This window comes from Hippichthys cyanospilos, chromosome 15, assembly GCF_059441005.1.
Source record: "Hippichthys cyanospilos isolate Australia breed blue-spotted pipefish chromosome 15, RoL_Hcya_1.0, whole genome shotgun sequence".
Taxonomy (NCBI): domain Eukaryota; kingdom Metazoa; phylum Chordata; class Actinopteri; order Syngnathiformes; family Syngnathidae; genus Hippichthys; species Hippichthys cyanospilos.
Genome location: NC_142383.1, coordinates 8,767,007 through 8,784,037, shown reverse-complemented (window position 1 = coordinate 8,784,037; position 17,031 = coordinate 8,767,007). Strand labels below are relative to the sequence as shown.

The following is a 17,031-nucleotide window of genomic DNA, read 5'->3' as shown; positions in this document are numbered from 1 at the left end:
AGTAAGGATGTCCGTGCACAACTTTGGGGCCGACTGATATCCGTTTTTTTTTTTTTACATTATTAGTGATATATGTACAATGATTTTGAATGGACGAATTTCATCCAGTTCCTTCAGACACATGATGGGAAAAGGGATGGGTCTATCAATCTGCTGCTTGTTATGCAGGGTTACTTATCAGGTAGTCAATGATATGAGAGAGTAGTGTCTTCAAGAGGGGTCTTCGTCTTTGACTTTTTTTTTTTTAATGAAACTAACTCAACAAAATGACTATAAAAATAACTAAATAAAACAACTAAAATATAATATACAACTCTCAGTAGGACACAATGTAAATCTACACAGCAGAATATTGCAAGTACAATTATAAATAAATAGCGTTAAATGTATACTACTCTGGTGGCTCGTATTTCAGGGGTACCTAATATTGTGGGTGATGTAGAGAATTATTAATCACAACGGAATCACAAAGGAACCCTGAGAGTGTTTATTTATACTCACAGTTCTTTGGCAGCAAAAATGTGATTGGAGGCTCTCCCAGTTAACAATGGGTGGGGCTGGTTTATAGCAGGCCAGCTCCAAATTTTTAGGCTTGATGTAAGTGTTTTTTGGTTTGTTTGTTTTGTTTTCTCGAAAAGCCAATGAATAAACTGTTTTGTTTTTTCAACACTGTAGAAGTACCCCTTAAATGTAACATTTTATTTGCGAACGATTTAGTTGACAAAAGTGATATATGGTGGTAAAAATATTTATGTTACACTGGATAGATAAGCATACTTGATATTGATGTCAATATTAGGGTGCATTCTCTGATATAGTATCATCTATTGTAAATTAATGGTAAAGTAAGACTTTTAAAAATCTGCAAGGGAATGAACGATGCAAAAGCTTATTCTTATTTTCAGATGGGAGGTTGTAGCTCGATAGATGAATTGGTATGACATTGCCCCTATGTGGTCAAATTTGGTATCACAGTTGCTTTAAGCATGAAGCGCTGTGACGACTGGGTGACGCCCACAAACCAGGTACTTTTTCCCCCCCCCCCAAGCGGCACTCAACTGCAGCAAACAGACAAACAGGCTGTCACTTTCTGTAAATAACATGCACAGACATCAATGATAAACCTCGCGACAAAGAAAGCAGTTGTTGCTGTTGTTTTCAACCAAGTAGGATTTTTATGGGCCCGAGTCACAATGGGAAGATCAGTTGCTGAGCTGTTTCTCCTGCTGCTTATTTCCACAGGACAAGTTTATGCAGGTAATGTGTGTTCCACGGAAGCATCATGCCTGTCTGACCTTTACCAAGTTTTGCACTGCGGAGATATGTTGTTGAATTTTTTGTTTTGGGGTGAGTATTTATTTGTAATGTCCATTTACCCCCGCAAATGAAGCAAACAATGCATTCTTTGTGGATTAAATGTAAACTTTTAAACTTTTTTGATTATTTGCTCCATCCCTGCTATTTTTAAATTTAATTCATTTGAATTACATAGTCTCTTAATCTGAAAATGTCAGTCAATTAGATTAAAATTGATATCCACGTTTGAAGCCATTGTAATTTTCAAAGTCAAGTTTATTGTCAATCTCTTCACATGTGTTTAACATACAAAGGAATCGAAATTGCGTTTCTCACTATCCTCTGCGTTTAAACCTGCAATGTCTCATATGAAAAATTGTGTGCATGCACTGGAGGTGTCCGAGTGTAGGCAGAATACTAAAACGGTAATCCATATCGCAGAAGCAGATTAGCCACAGATAGAATGACAGGTGTTTTATAAGATTTATGACGACTGCTGACTGAGTGGTTCTGTAATACTGAGATTTACTACATTACAGGTAACAGAATATATGTGAAAGAAATTTGATGTTTTTCTTCATTCTGAGCTTTTCCACACTCTGAGGTTAATAGAAGCTATTACAAAAGTCACTCACACACTCACTCTTTCCTGACCTGCATTCACAGTGTCTAATGGACAGCACCACACCAGGGCTGATGCTTTTTAGGTCAAATCAATTCATTCCAAGACTGCATTAGCATTTACAAAATTTGGTTATGTTAAAGACAATGTAATTAAGTTTCTTCTTGTTATGTTTGACATATTCCTAGTTTTTCTACTGTACTAACTACTAGTAGTAATGTGAAGATAAGAATCCTACATTCTGTTTTATTAGGTGATAGAATACAGTGATGTAAACCTGCAAACAGCATCACAGAGAAATGTATTCATAATATTTTGGTCACCTCATGAAACGGCTCTCCTTATAATGCATTGCATTTCTACACTACAACTGCAAAAAGATACACACAAGTCTTAGTACTGTATATAAAGTTCAAGTTCAATTGTCTGCTTCCCCATCTCAGCTTTAAACCTATAAATGAGTCTGATTCGAGCCACAACCCCTGTCTGTTAAAAGTCCAACCTGCGTCATTTGGGTCAACAGAACAGTCTAATTAGTGTTAGAAAAGATTTGGATGGCCCACTCTAGAGTGCATTAGCTGCCATTATTGGATTTGGAATACAGGTAAAAAGAGGAGAGTACACACCACATTGACAGGGCAGTCAATACAGGATGGTCAGCAGTGGGCTGAGGGCATTAGCACCCGGATCTGTGCTGCTGTTTTTCATTACTGAGTGCGCACACATACGTACACAGTATACTTCTTCCAAGAGCAACTTCTGATTGGTGCAATTAGTACATGTACAAATGAGCAAATCTGTATACCTGTACGAGACTGCAAGGATTATGATCTCTAAAACCACAATTAAACTGCAATGAATTAAATGTGAGTAACGATACCGTCTGTGTCTTTCCACATCAACCTAGTGTCATTCTATGGCCACAGCTTTATCCAGCTGAAGACAGTGGAATCCTCCTTTCAAACATTACTTCGCTTAGAGTTTAGAACATCCAGTCAGCAAGGCCTGTTATTTTTGGCAGTGGGGCCCAGAGACTTCTTGTTGCTGGAGATGACCTCTGGGCGCCTACAGGTGAGTTACTACGTGGTTATGACTCATATAGTATGTGTTGACATTTACTATCCTGAAGCAAGGCAAGGAGGAGAGTTGCACTAAGCTTGGTGTCAAATTGCTCTCAAAGAGCTGAAAAATAGCCACATTTGCTTCTTTTCCAAACATGTTTGCTCATGAGCAAAATGCAGAGAAAAATCCAAGAATGTCAATTGTTCTCAGGAGAATATAGTTAAAAATTATATGAAACCTAAAAACCAATCATATTAAAAATTGAGTACTTTTCTATTCCTAACTACATGATATTTAAGTTAGCTATGTATTATTTAATATCACTGGATTTGGATTTTCACTCAGTACACTGCATTTTAGTCTAGTAGTAGTTTAGTAGTTGTTTAGTTTAGTCTAGTTAATGTTTGATAACACCGTGTGGCATTATGGGAAAAAATGCCATGTTTTTTCTTATCATTTTTTCCAACACTTCTTCCTAAAGGTACGTGTGGACCTGGGCTCAGGTGAGCGTTCTCTGCGCTCAGAAAGGGGCGCTAGCCTCAGTGATCTGGTGTGGCATTCTGTTGACGTCACTCACAACCATCATCGGGTCTCAATGACTGTGGATGGAAGTTCTCACACTAGAATCCATATGCCAGGCCCGGATCTGGAGCTCAGTGTAGATACCCTTTTTGTTGGAAGTGCAATGGAACTTAATCATCCTCACATTGTCAACATCTCCGATGGCTTTCGGGGTTGTTTAGATAAAGCTGTTTTCAATGAACTAAATCTTTTGTCCAGTTTGAGGCCTTATGCGGGCTATGAGAGTGTCCATGAGGTGTCTGTGGGTTGCAGTCAGCTGTTCTCCGCGACAGAAGATGAGTCTGTCCATTTTTTCAGTGTAAAAGCATTCATCTCTCTGCCTCCATGGGAGTTCGACCAGGAAGGTGTGTTTGAATGTGAGCTGCATTCTTTTGGGAGTGAAGATAGTGGTGTAGTTCTATATAGTGCTGCTCTTCGGGGAGGTGTTGTATTGGAGATAAGAGATGGGCGCTTGGTCGCAGTAGTTATAACAGAGGGGAGTAAGACTAAGTTGTATTCACATACTCAACTCCACGACAACCACACCTGGTATCCCATCCAGCTGAAAATACTACCCTCCACTTTAAGGCTTAAGGTGGGCGATGAGTTAGTAGAGGCGAGTCTAAGGCCAGGGTTGAAACTCAGAGGGCCTCTCTTTCTGGGTGGATTAGAAGAACAAACCTGGAGCGATGCAAGTCGAGCTGGACTTGGGAAGGCAATTGACAGTGGAGGTTCTTTTAGAGGCTGCCTAAGAGGAATTAAAGTAAACTCTCAAAGAACTGGCCTTCCTCGTGTGATCGTCTCCAAGGACGTTGCTGCAGGCTGTAAAATGGGCCAAACGTCAGATACCATAGCCACCTCCAGAGCAACTCACATTCCTGTGATAGAGTCGGCACAAGAGATAACTGATGAAAACGACTCAAATGTCCTGCTACTGAGGAACCTCGAGGTAGTAGAAGGAAGCTGGGCACCACTGGAACCCAAACATATAAGGGTACTCAACATCTTCTAGCTTCACTATTATACTGTTGTTTTACTGTTATTATCTTGGAGTGAGCCAATCTGTCTAATCCTACAGGTAAATCTTGATTTCAAAAAGTTGGGCTTGCATCCTTCTGAGTTCATGTTCCGACTTGAAGAACAAGCGGTTCACGGCCATCTGCAGCTTGATCTCAGTCCTGAAGATCCCAAAAGGGGAAATATCCCAGTCCAGGAAGAGGAGACAAACATGACTTTTAGCATGCTTGACCTTTGGCAGGGCCGAGTGACATATGCTCACAGCGGCTCAGAGGGTCTGAATGACCATTTTATGTTCTCCATCTACGCCAGCAACAACAAAAAGCTACCTGTGTATCTGAGGGAGCATCACCTCTATCGGTTTGACATCAGCATTAGTCCTGTTAATGATGCACCCATGCTTAGCCTGCCGAAGGGAAATGTTTTTATTCTTCTTCAAAAAACAAAACGGCAGGTAGGTAAGGGTCAGTTCCTGGACCATAAATGAAATGTCTAAATCACAAAATTCTTGCAAGAACCTGTTGACATCAAATTTGAATGTCTTACATATACATCGACAATGTCCCCAGCTGACGAGAGATTTGCTGAATGTATCGGACCCTGATAGTAGTCAAGCTCACTTGGTCTTCAGTGCTATGGGAAACTTTGACGAGGCCGGTCACCTTGAACACAAAGAACACCCTGACAGGTTGGTTTGATGGCTATTGAGGCTTTTCGTTTCTGGGTTGCAAACTTTGTACAAAAGATTGACAAAAAGTCTCAAAAATTGATGATATGACTGCATCATTTCACCAGGCCCATTAAAATGTTCTCCCTACATGATCTGGAAGAGGGTAAGATTAGCTTTGTCCACACTGGGGTCACAAACTCCAGAATGGCACTCCGGGTCAGCGATGGTCAGAAGGTTAGTCTTGTAGTCACAAAAGTGTAATGAATAATTGAGACTGGATGCTTTTTCCATTAGAGTCACTATGTTTCTCTGCCTTTTCAGTTCAGCACCACAGTCGTTTTGAGGATTCTTGCAGTGAAGATTGAGCACAAATTGGTGAATAACACCGGACTGGAGGTCAACCAGGGTGAAGCATCACTCATCACCACCAATCACCTTGCAGTACAAGTTAATGTCGCTGATCAGCCTTTGGAAATTCTTTATAATGTTACAAAGCTGCCTCAATATGGGGAACTCCAAATTTTACACTCAAGTGGCAAATGGAAACCAACAACATCCTTCTCTCAACAGCTCCTAGAAAAAGAGCAGATCAGGTATCTCAGCACTTTTCATGGCATCCAGGCTCCAAATGTCACTGACCAGTTCCAATGCAAAGTCAACATTGGTTCTCTTGCAACAGAGGAACTTATATTTCCCATTGCGGTACGATGGATTCATTTTAAGGTCACAAGAAGCAAGATGGAGGTCAACGGTGTTCTGAAAGTTGTTGTTACTCCCGAAGACCTCCATGTGATCACCAAGGGTGTCAAAATCAACGAGGGTGACCTCTATATTAGACTTCTAACAGATCCCAAGAAAGGTCAGCTATTTCTCATTGACAAAGTTTTAAAGAAGAACTCCATTTTCAGTCAAAAGAATATTACAGATGGCTTGGTGACGTATGAGCTCTTCGCTAAGATGCCTGATGACACAAGAGACATTTGTAGCTTTCAGGCATTTTCCACGCTCGCTAACTCAACAAGTCACGACTTCAGAATCCACATCAGAAGCGAGTCAACTGACTTCACCATTGTAAACAAAGGCCTTTCAGTCATGGAAGGAGGAAGTAAAATTATTGTGAAAAGTATTCTCTTCACTAACACAGGGAGTAACCGCGAGGTTCACTACAGTGTTACGGTGCCGCCAAGGCACGGCCTAATAAGGAAGATAAACTTCTCCAATATCACCTCCATAGACAACAACATTGTGGCCTTCACTAATCAGGATATTATTGAAGAGAGGGTGATGTATGTTCATGATGACAGCGAGACCAAGCATGATTCCTTCTCTTTTCAAATTGTGCTTTACAAAACAACCAAACTCAATGGCAGAAAGGAGGAAAGAAATACAGTTGAGCACACCGTAAACATCTCCATCCAACTCATCAACGATCAGCGGCCCGTCAGGGTTGTTGATAAAGTTTTCCACGTGGCCCGAGATGGCCAGAGGTTGTTGACTTTGAATGACCTCTGTTACCGGGACGATGACTCCGACTTTGAGGATGACTGGTTGGTGTACACCCGAAGGGGGATTCCAATGGGTGAACTTGTCTTGGCCAGTGCACCCAATCACAAACTCTATGAGTTCACGCAGCAAGATCTCAAGCAGGTTAACTACTACTGTTTTTATATATACAGTATATCTAGATAATTATTTCATTGATTTTTTTTTTCACCCTCAACTTTCTCATTTTTTCATTTTATCCCACAGAAAAATGTGCTGTTTATACACAGTGGAGTCAGCTTTGGTCGTTTTGTCTTTTTTGTGTCGGATGGGAAACATTATGTTTCGACCTTAATGGAGGTAAAGTGTTCCTATTTGTTTTTGCTTTAGGTTCAGCTAATCAAACATTTAAACTCAACACCCAAATCCATAATAAGAATCATTTGCTGTCCGGAATTTACTAAAAAAAATGTTCTGCCCAAACATCAAGAACATTTTTTTTGTCCTAAATTTGAACATGTTAAATTTGAGAATTATATACGTTTTGAGGACACACTGATTTTTCGGCCCCCAAATGTTTTCATCCGAAAATGACAAAAAAAGTTTCCATTTTTTTCCTGCCATTACAGCCAAGCAAAGAAAAAAAAACCTAAAGAGGAAAATTAATAACACAAAAGCTCCACACCAATGGCATGTTGTAAGGGCCAACTTAAAAAAAAAATCACCGAAATAGTACATGGATGACAATGTAATAGCCATTGTAGGATTTAAGTTGGAAATTTGCCTATATAACTGTTAGCAGAGTGGCTACCTTTAGTCTCTGCGACTCCATTTTTAATGCCGTCAGATCGCAGAGCCACCAACTTCAGCACACCACCATTTAAAAAAAAAACAAAGAAAAAAAACTGTTTCAAACGCTGATCAAGGATGCTAAAAAAATAATTGATTACGCTGTCATCGTAAGATACGTCACTAGTCTTCAGTGTTTGCACAAGCCACTATGTAGTGCACATGGTGCATTCAAACGCAGTCGAGTATTTCAAACTCAGACAGATCTATACATTAAACATTAATAAATGCAAATGTCTAAATAATATAGGCTTCTGTTATTATTCTCCCCTGGTATTTAGGTTTTTAGCCAACCTATTTTCGGATTTCACTTTCGGTTAAACATTTTTGTTCGGTTTTAGTTAGGGATAGACTGCTTTAACAGAGAATTATTTTATATTTGCGCAAAAGAAATAAAATCTTTTCTTTGATACAGGTGAAGGCACAGGATCCTTACCTTGAAGTGAACAACAACACCGGCCTCAGGGTCCAGCAGGGCAGCATAACAACTTTGACCTCATATAACCTCAGTGTCTCCAGCAACCTGGACATCCGAGATTCACAGCAAGTCACGTTTGAGGTCTTTCTTCCGCCCAAACATGGTGCCCTTCATTTGAAGGAAAGCGAAGCTGCAGCAGTGGCAGGTGCTGTTTCATCATTCACCCAGGAGGATCTGGAGAGCAAGTTCTTGTTTTATCACCATGATGGCAGCCATGAGTTACTCGATGGGTTTAATATCACTGCAAGAGCAAGGGAGAGAAGCACAGTGGGACGGTCAGATGATTGGAGGAGGGAGGTGCATCTAGACATTGGAGTGCAAATAAAAATCTACCTCGAAAGTCATCAGAGGCCACCAGCAGTCATGCGTAATCATCCAGTGGTGGTGGCAGAAGGGCAAAATGTGTCCCTAAACAAGGACAATTTAGAGGTAAACCGCTAGGTTGTCGGATTTCAAAACAACATCGGATTTTTCAGATTATCACCTAAGTATTTACCTGCAGGTTTTTCATGAGGATAGTCAGCCTTCAGAGATAGTCTTCACCATCCAAATTCCTCCATCCCTTGGCTTCATTGAAAGGGTTTTGCCCGAGAAAAAGCGGCGAACAAAAAATGGAGGACACCGGCGTCTCTTTCATGTAACTAATTCAACATAACTCAATTTAACCAAAACTCTACAGTGAAGTGAAATGAAACCCTGTATGAGCTAGACTCATCGGGTACTAATACATTTGGTGAGTCATAGCTCTCTAATTTGACATCTTGGAAATCATAGGACTTCAGACGGGAGACAACAATCTCTTTCACCCAGGAGGACATCAACAAGGGTTTGGTTATCTACCAACAGAACGCTACAGGAAGCAACAGGAATGACTCTGTTCTGTTGGAGGCCACCAATGGCCTCACCAAGGTTGGACCCATTAGACTGGAGATTGATATTATTCCCACATTGCTACCACTAAAGGTAACAATTGTACAAACATGGAAGCCAAGTCAGTTCTTGCTGAAGTATCTGCACAACACTTTGATCGTGTTTCATTCTTTAGGTGTCTGACCTGACCTTAGATGAGGGGTCGTCCCTGCCGCTCACGCCTGACATCATCATGGTAGACAGTCATCACTACTCGGGGATGAATTTCCTCTATCAGATCGTTGTTCCTCCTCGACATGGTCACTTGGAGCACAGCCGGATCCCGGGAATGCCCATCAGTGCATTCACACACACAGAGGTACACGCAAGTCTCCTCTACATGGAAAACCCATTTTGTTTTTAATTTAAATGGGGTACATATTTAATTGATATTTGCATGTAAGAGGAAACTGATAACCCTTACTACGCTTAAACAATATTGTGTGTTTGAGATGACCAACGCAACATTACACAAGCATAATGTCTGCCATAGTAGCCTACATATTGTTGATCAATATCATTTTCAGAGAAGATCAGGGCGCACAAATTTTGTCCAACATAAAGAATTTGGATTTTCCAGGTGGAACGTGAGTACATTTCTTATATCCATGATGGCAGTGACACAGTCAGAGACAACTTCACCATCATAGCAAACCAGACAGAGAACCAGAAGTACAGTGTTCCCTGTGTCGTCCACATCAATGTCACACCTGTCAATGATGAGACACCTATTGTTACAACCAACCAGGGTCTGAAGGTAGGACATACTGTAACAACCACACCCAAACAAATGACATCTCGGCCAACAGAAGTTACAGTGGTGCCTTTTGAGTCCAAATTCTGTAACCAAAAACGGAACAAGAACCCAGGCAAGATGGGACAAAGAAGCTTGATACTATTGGTGTTATTTGCATGCATTAGGGATTTCACAAGTTTACCAAAATTCTAAACTGTTCTAAATGATACAGGAAAGAAAGGGCGGAACTTATGTTTGAGACCACTGAAGCAGTTTGGGCTAGAGTTCTAATTTTTCACTATACTTGTCAGAAATCTAAAATGATTTCTGCTTATGAATCCATGGATTGGTCCTCTCAGGTTTGGGTTGGTTCGGTGACAGAAATCTCTGTGGACGATCTAAGCGCGGAGGACTCGGACACCCCACCCAATTTGCTTGAGTACATCGTCACCCCACCCAGCAATGGCTACCTAGCTCTGAGGAGTTCCCCCTCCAAACACATCCTGAACTTTACGCAGAGTCATATTGAAAATGGCCAGCTGGTTTTCGCGCACAGTGGTGAGAAACAAACTAATTCAAGAAGTAGATATTGTTATTTTGCTGATGCTGGCATTCTTATTTTTTCGTTAATTTAGGTGCTTTGTCCGGAGGGTTCCACTTCCAAGTTAATGATGGTGTAAACTTTGCACCTCGTCAAATCTTCAGCACTACAGCTCATTCGCTTGTCCTTACACTTCAAAGAAACCATCCTATTGAGGTGTACCCAGGTATACAAATTGAATTTTCTCATCTTGCATTTTGTCTGAAACTCACTTTTTTTTTCTTTAAAGGTTCAGTGACACCAATTACTGAGCAGGAGCTTCAGGTGGTGACAAACAACCCTACTGGCATTGGAAGAAACCACGCTGTGGAGTTTACAGTGACCGTTCCTCCAAAATTTGGCCGCTTGATCCGTCACATGCCTGACAACTCTACTCAGGGTATTTCTATATTCACACAGAGCATGGTGGGCACCGTTCACGAGTCTGAATCTTGAACAATTCCATTTCAATGTGTCTGGCTGGTAAATTCAAGCTCTCATCTATGCCACAGGTGAATTCGGGGGTTATTTTGTACGATCAGAACAGCCCGGATTTAGTGGGACTTTTGACTGCAGACACATTTTCTTTCACTGTATCTTCTCCTCCCGCCATCCTCCCACCAACCACCTTCACAATCTTGATCTCCTACCACGCGAACAAACATCATAATCATCACCATGATACCGGGCTCTCCAGTAATGCAGGTATACACTGTCTAAAATAAAGACTGGCATCTGTTTTTTTTTTTTTTTTTTACATAACATGTGGCTAATGCTTAAACTCATATTATAATTGTTTAGATTTTGGGCTTTGGAGTTTTTGTTGAAATTATTAGCAGTATACAGTGTCAAGTGAAATCAGTGGCAGTTTACATTATTGGGTGTTGAGAAGTTTAGGTATTTGACAAAGCTACCACATCGACAAGGAAGGTTACAGCTGTCATGTTCTTCCTCACTCAGGGGTACACTCAGGGGTACTCATACCTCAATGGGAGAACCATAGCTCTAAAATAAATTTTTAATTTTATAATGATAACCTTTAGTTTAATATTTCTCTCAGGTGCTGTGGTGTCAGAGGGTGGCATGGTTATAATTGGCCAGTCACAACTTGATGCCTCAAATCTCCTGGAGAAAATACCCAAGCCCCTGCAGAAAGACAACCAAGTCGTTTACCGTGTTCTTTCCCTGCCACAACACGGAACTTTGTCAGTCCAAGGACGCAACCTCACCAGGTCCCTTAATTCCTTCATTCCGCAGCATCAAGGCGTCTGCTGAATTGCAGCTGTAGAAAAATATTCAAGTATTCTGTTTTTGTTTTTTGTTTTTTTTTGTTTTTTTTTCAAGGGACCAACCAAATTTCTCTCAAATTACTCTTAACAAGTTTGGTCTCACATACCTCCACGATGACTCTGAGACCACAAGTGACAGCTTCACTTTCCAGGCCTGGGTGGCTCCTTTGCATGCCTCCTCGTCTTCTTCGCCATTTCATGTGTCGGCTTTTTCTTCTGATTCCTCTTCGATGCCATTCTACTCAGCCTCGTCCTCCCTTTCTTCAGTAGACTTGATGCGTCCTCGCTACGTCAAGGACAGCCTGTCAGTGATGGAGACATTCAACATCACAGTGACGCCAGTCAACGATCAGCCACCATTGATTAGGAACAGACCCCCAAATGTGAAAGTTGTAGTAGGGGAACGGGTTGTTCTTGGACCTGACAGTCTGCAGGTGGGCACATTTTTATTGTTTGTTGCAAAATAAAATGAGTTGTATTTTTGATCTGTTTTCTGCTACAACAACAGGTTGAAGATCATGACACCCCTCCAGAGGAGCTGCATTACCTTGTGATCAGTAAGCCCAACAACGGCTTCCTGACTCTGGGCGAAAGACCAGAACCAGTGACGTCTTTCACCCAGTATGATGTCAACCATGGCCGGCTGCATTTCATACAGCAGGTTGCAATTTGTTTTTAATTTTCCTACAACACATTTGTTTTGATAAATGCAGTGTAATTTTCCATAACATGTCTCATTTTACATAATGTGTTTCTGTCCTTGCTTTCTTTTATTTTCTTTCCTTTTCTAGGGGGAGCCAACAACTGGAGAGTTCTACTTTAACGTGACTGACGGACATCATCGTCCGCTCTACAAACTGTTCACTTTGGAGGTGATTAAGCCTTCTGTTTCCCTCGTGAACAACACCGGCCTATCATTGGTTCAAGGAAAGACGGCGGTGATCCTGACGACCAACCAGCTCGCAGCTCAAACAAACAGTCGCACCCTGGCCAACATCACCTACACAGTCACATCACACCCTCGACACGGACGCATCGCTATAAACGACCACGAAGTCATGACCTTCTTCCACGAGGATCTCCAAGACGGCCGCGTTGTCTACCACATGACTGATCTCAGCGAATCGGAGGACAGCTTTCAAATCTCAGTATCGGCTTCGGCACCGGGTGTAGAGTATGGAAACGTGACTGCACAGACGGTGAAGGTAGTAGTACGACCTCTCATATATCTGCGAGAACCAGTGAGGGTCCCCAGCGGCATTGCTGTGAAACTGGGGAAAGCCATGATGGATGCCTCGGAGCTGGCGAGAATCAGCAGAGCCAACCCGGTCTTTGAGGTTCTTTCTCCGCCAAAACATGGAAAACTAGTTAAGGTATGGATTCAACTCATCATATTGCTGTCACGTTCACATTTCCTAATTCCTCAAAGTGGCTGTTTTGGACTTAAAAATGTTATTTTAAAAACACTGTTTTGATGTGGACTTTGAAAATATTTAAAGCCTGGTAGACATGTTGAGTTTTAACATTTTAAAAAGAGAATCCCCACATAGGATAGCCAAGGTTATAAACTTGAAGAAGACACAATTCTACTAGTCACTAAGAGAAATAATGCTTCAAGTATTTGTGGAATGATTTTTTATTTTATTTTATGCCAAAATAAAGAGCCCATGATTTTGAATGGTATTTGACTTTAAAAAAATATCTTAAAGCCAATATGGATAGATTGCTAGCCAAGATTATCACTCAAACAGGGCTTAATAATTCTTGTTAAAGCAAGACTCCCCTTATTGTTTTTTCTCCTGGCTTCACAAAGGATGATCAGGATATATGAGTGTTAGCCACCAGGGGTCAGCAAAAACATCCAAATATTTTAAGTAAATATTTACAGTAAATATAGCGTACGGATAACAATAACAATTTTAGTAACAATATCAATTAATTTGTGTCCACATGACTGTTGTGTTTATTTGGTTCACAAAATGACAAAATAAAAATAATAATACAAAATTGCAGTTGGAGTGCATGAAAATCTCTTTCTGTAACAAGTTTATTTCAAGCGTGATGCTCCTGGGTTATGTTTGGATGCAAGCAGAGGAGGTCAATGTCATGTAATAATGTAATAACAATAATGTCATGTAATAAGGTAATGTAATGTAAGAGGGACTGATGATGAAAGAATTTTGAATGATCGTACACTGTAATAGCAGCCACTGTCTCTGCTGTGCCTTCATGAATACAGATGACATATGACCCCAATGGAGCCCCAGAAGTCCTGAAGTCATTTACTTTCCGTGATGTAGTTCAAGGACGTGTCGCTATTGAAGAGACGCTGAGTGACAGCGAAAGTCCTCTCCTGAGTAACAAATCAGTGCTAGCGACTTCTCGAGGTCATGCCCCTGCCACGCCTCTCAACGATTCTTTCGTCTTCATGCTGAAGGCCGGAAACGTGCAGCCTGCCAAAGGAGAGCTTCATTTCACCATCTTACCTCACCACCAAATGCGTCATGGTCTGGCGGGCTCCAAAAAAATGGACGGTTCGAGAAGTGAGCACAAGATGACGCCCCTGCCCACACAGAACAAGACTACCACAGGAGGGGGAAGAGGAGGAGGGGGGAAGGGAGACTCCTTGTCAAGCAGGGTGGAAGTGGACTCGCACCCTCACATCCTGACACATAAGAACCACAACAAGACACACCACAAACAGAGACTTCACCACCGCACAGCAAATCACACCCGTGGTGGGACTCATGGCAGCCGGCCAAGCATTGCTGTGAAAGAACCAACGTGGCGACGTGAATCCTCCCCACAGCCTCGCCCACCCTCCGAGCCAGACCACGCTCAGGCAAAGCCTCCCGACCTCCGTCCGGTCCACGTGGAGGTCCTACCTCGACCGGCCTCGGACCCTCTGCTCATCATCCTGCCTCTGCTGGCCTGTTTGCTCCTCATCGTCATCTTAGTGGTGTTGATCCTGGTGTTCCGACATCGGAAGGAGAAGCAGGCTAGGATGCGTCTCCTTCAGGAGCTTGCTGCGGTGCAGTTACCCAGCGAAGGCAGTCCTTACTTGGGCCGGCCGGAGCGAAGCGTGGCTGTGCCATCCGTGGTGGTTACCCCGCTTGGTGCTGCGAGCTGTCCCGCTTCACCTAGGGTACCAGAAGGCCCCAGGAGGCGAAGTCTGGCCCCTGGAATGACATTCTGGGGGCCATTTGATGCTGAAGCTGCAAGCAGTGACGAGAATATGAGAAGGTGTGAAAGTCATAAAAGAGAGAAAGTAATTGGCAGGAATTCATTACCAGTCGTTGAATTCAAGACCTCTCATAGATCCAAATCCCCCACACCAACACTTAAAGACAACCAGTATTGGGTTTGATTGACGAGAGGTGTTCCCAATTTTTGTTTCGTAAAATCACTTGTTAGCTGAATATGTGAACTGGGGTGACTTTCCCTGTTTTGCTTAAAAACTCACCTTTGTTTATTTCAATGCTGTTTTTGCGCTCAGGACAAAGCCGTGTCTAATATAAAAGTACAGTTATGCTTTGTCCCCAATTTCTGGCATCTTCGTGCCAATGAACAATGTTTAAGTAAGGGAAGGAGCTTTATTTAGCCATGCTGTTGCGCTGTTTAATGGAACAGTAGTGATTTCTGTCATTTTGTGGGATCTCTCAGCAACTCTAATCCTTTTGTAGGTGAGATGTTAACCTCATATTTTTACTACTTTTGACAGTGCTAAGTCCCAGTTCTAGGAATAATAAGGCAACTTGTTACTGTAACCCCCCCAAAACTGTGCCTTAGAGGTGTGCACTGCACTCTTAAATAAGACACACTGGATTAATTATCGATGTTTTAAATTGTTTGCTTATGTTTATTCAATCTCTTTAAAATATAAGGCATATTCTTGCATAACAAAATAGACCAACACTCAACCACTAGCTTGGAGGTTTGTAGAACTGCACTTCTTCATATGAGCGTTATTCATGATTTCCATCCATTTATCCAGGGGTTAATCCAGTGCTACTCAAGTAGTGGGTCAGTCCCCCCTGGGGGGCACAGATGACCCCAGGGAAAAGGCTTTGTTTTTTTTGTTTGTTTTTTTTGTTTCAGGCTCTTTGATGCACTAATGATGATGGTTTTTCTTCTGTTTTGGACTAAGTTCTAACCCATTTTAAAGCTGTAAAAAATAACTAATAGTTGTTGAATGTTGATTTACATTGTTTTTAAAAGGGATACAGGTTTAGGTATAGTTATACAATTTTCATTGATAAAAATTCACTGGAATAATCTAAGTTCAGTAGTTTAGGGGTGCTTCATCTCCCAGACAGGTAAATATTAAATAAATAATAAATCTCGCCCCATTTTCACTTGGCTTTAATACATAACAGTTAGCTCCTCCCTTTCCTTTTTCAAACAGTTGAACAGTGGGTCTGTCTCTGACAATCTATTTTCTACAGGTCATACTCATTACTATGATGGGTGAGTTGGAGCCAATCCCAGATAAATCCCAAAAGCTGTATATCATGAACTAGTCAACAGCCAATTGCAAGGCATAACATTTTCCGATGACCAAAAGCTTCAAAAAAGCTCTCACTATGATGCAGTGTAACTAAATCCACAATAACAAACATGCTGTAATATCCAGTAAAGTGAATCATTTATTATTTATATATTTGTTCTCATGCAAGAGATTTTCATTGTTGATTGTATTTGCTGTACAATACATAATAAATTCAAATGGTATTGGTTAAAAAAACATAGAAATAGTGAGATAAATGTCTTCTGTATATTGCTCTTTTTTTTCTCTCGCCAAAACAGTTCCAAATACCATGAAGTAATGTCGATTCTGACTTCTGTGTTGTCCCACATACATTTACTTGTGCGAAAGCTTTTGGGTTTGGCTGTTTTATGCTTGACAAGCTCTCATCGGTCTTCCCTTGCTCGTTCAACAGTTTTTAACAATGCTCAGTGAAACGTTTTCTTTATTGACTGTTTTAATGCCTCTGTCTGTTACTATGAGCTGTAAAAGATTTATTTTTCAATAAAAAGATATTTTTAGAAATGATTACATGTGCATGCTGATTTTATGTGCAGTAAATTTGACCAGGCTTTTATCTTCCAATGTATTCAAAAGCTAACATTTTCAAATAATTTATTATTGTTTTGTATTGCTTAGAATATCTTCCAGTTATTAACAAACAGGTATATTTGGTCTGGTTCTACAGGTCTCTGTTTGCTTATGTAAATGCTTCAAAATAGTCATTTAGAAGCCAGACATTTTTAAACAACTACAGTAGGGGGAAAATGATTATGAGAAGTAGCCTGATTTGAGAATGGGTTATTGTTTAACACAGGAAAATCAAAAGGAAGCAGAGAAGAGGAAGAGGATTGGCTAAATAATAAAAGGTAATTTGACCTGCATGCTTTGAATGCTGGTATCACATGACAGCTAGTGGACATACAATGTCAGATTTTTACTTTGGATAATTTAG

At 41.1% G+C, this 17,031-nt stretch overlaps 1 protein-coding gene across 1 annotated transcript; it reads left to right on the top strand.

The window, feature by feature from the left end:
- Positions 1 to 1,193: 1,193 nt before the first annotated feature.
- LOC148411628 (chondroitin sulfate proteoglycan 4-like) lies at positions 1,194 to 16,604 on the top strand. Its single transcript, XM_088435878.1, has 22 exons — positions 1,194 to 1,257; positions 2,826 to 2,989; positions 3,462 to 4,535; positions 4,599 to 5,012; positions 5,128 to 5,246; positions 5,354 to 5,462; positions 5,550 to 6,875; positions 6,978 to 7,070; positions 7,975 to 8,466; positions 8,540 to 8,674; positions 8,812 to 9,000; positions 9,083 to 9,265; positions 9,527 to 9,703; positions 10,042 to 10,240; positions 10,318 to 10,449; positions 10,513 to 10,688; positions 10,775 to 10,967; positions 11,323 to 11,494; positions 11,607 to 11,985; positions 12,060 to 12,212; positions 12,343 to 12,924; positions 13,791 to 16,604. The coding sequence occupies exons 1-22, from the start codon at positions 1,194 to 1,196 to the stop codon at positions 14,916 to 14,918; spliced, it is 7,653 nt and encodes a 2,550-aa protein (XP_088292004.1). The 3' UTR covers positions 14,919 to 16,604.
- Positions 16,605 to 17,031: the final 427 nt, after the last annotated feature.

What these genes read in the sequence shown, in the direction of transcription:
- LOC148411628 (XM_088435878.1), top strand. Translation starts at nt 1,194, where the DNA reads ATGGGAAGATCAGTTGCTGAGCTGTTTCTCCTGCTGCTTATTTCCACA. An exon ending in TGACCTCTGGGCGCCTACAG is followed by an intron (nt 2,990 to 3,461) that starts GTGAGTTACTAC and finishes TTCTTCCTAAAG; the next exon opens with GTACGTGTGGACCTGGGCTC. An exon ending in GGGTCAGCGATGGTCAGAAG is followed by an intron (nt 5,463 to 5,549) that starts GTTAGTCTTGTA and finishes CTGCCTTTTCAG; the next exon opens with TTCAGCACCACAGTCGTTTT.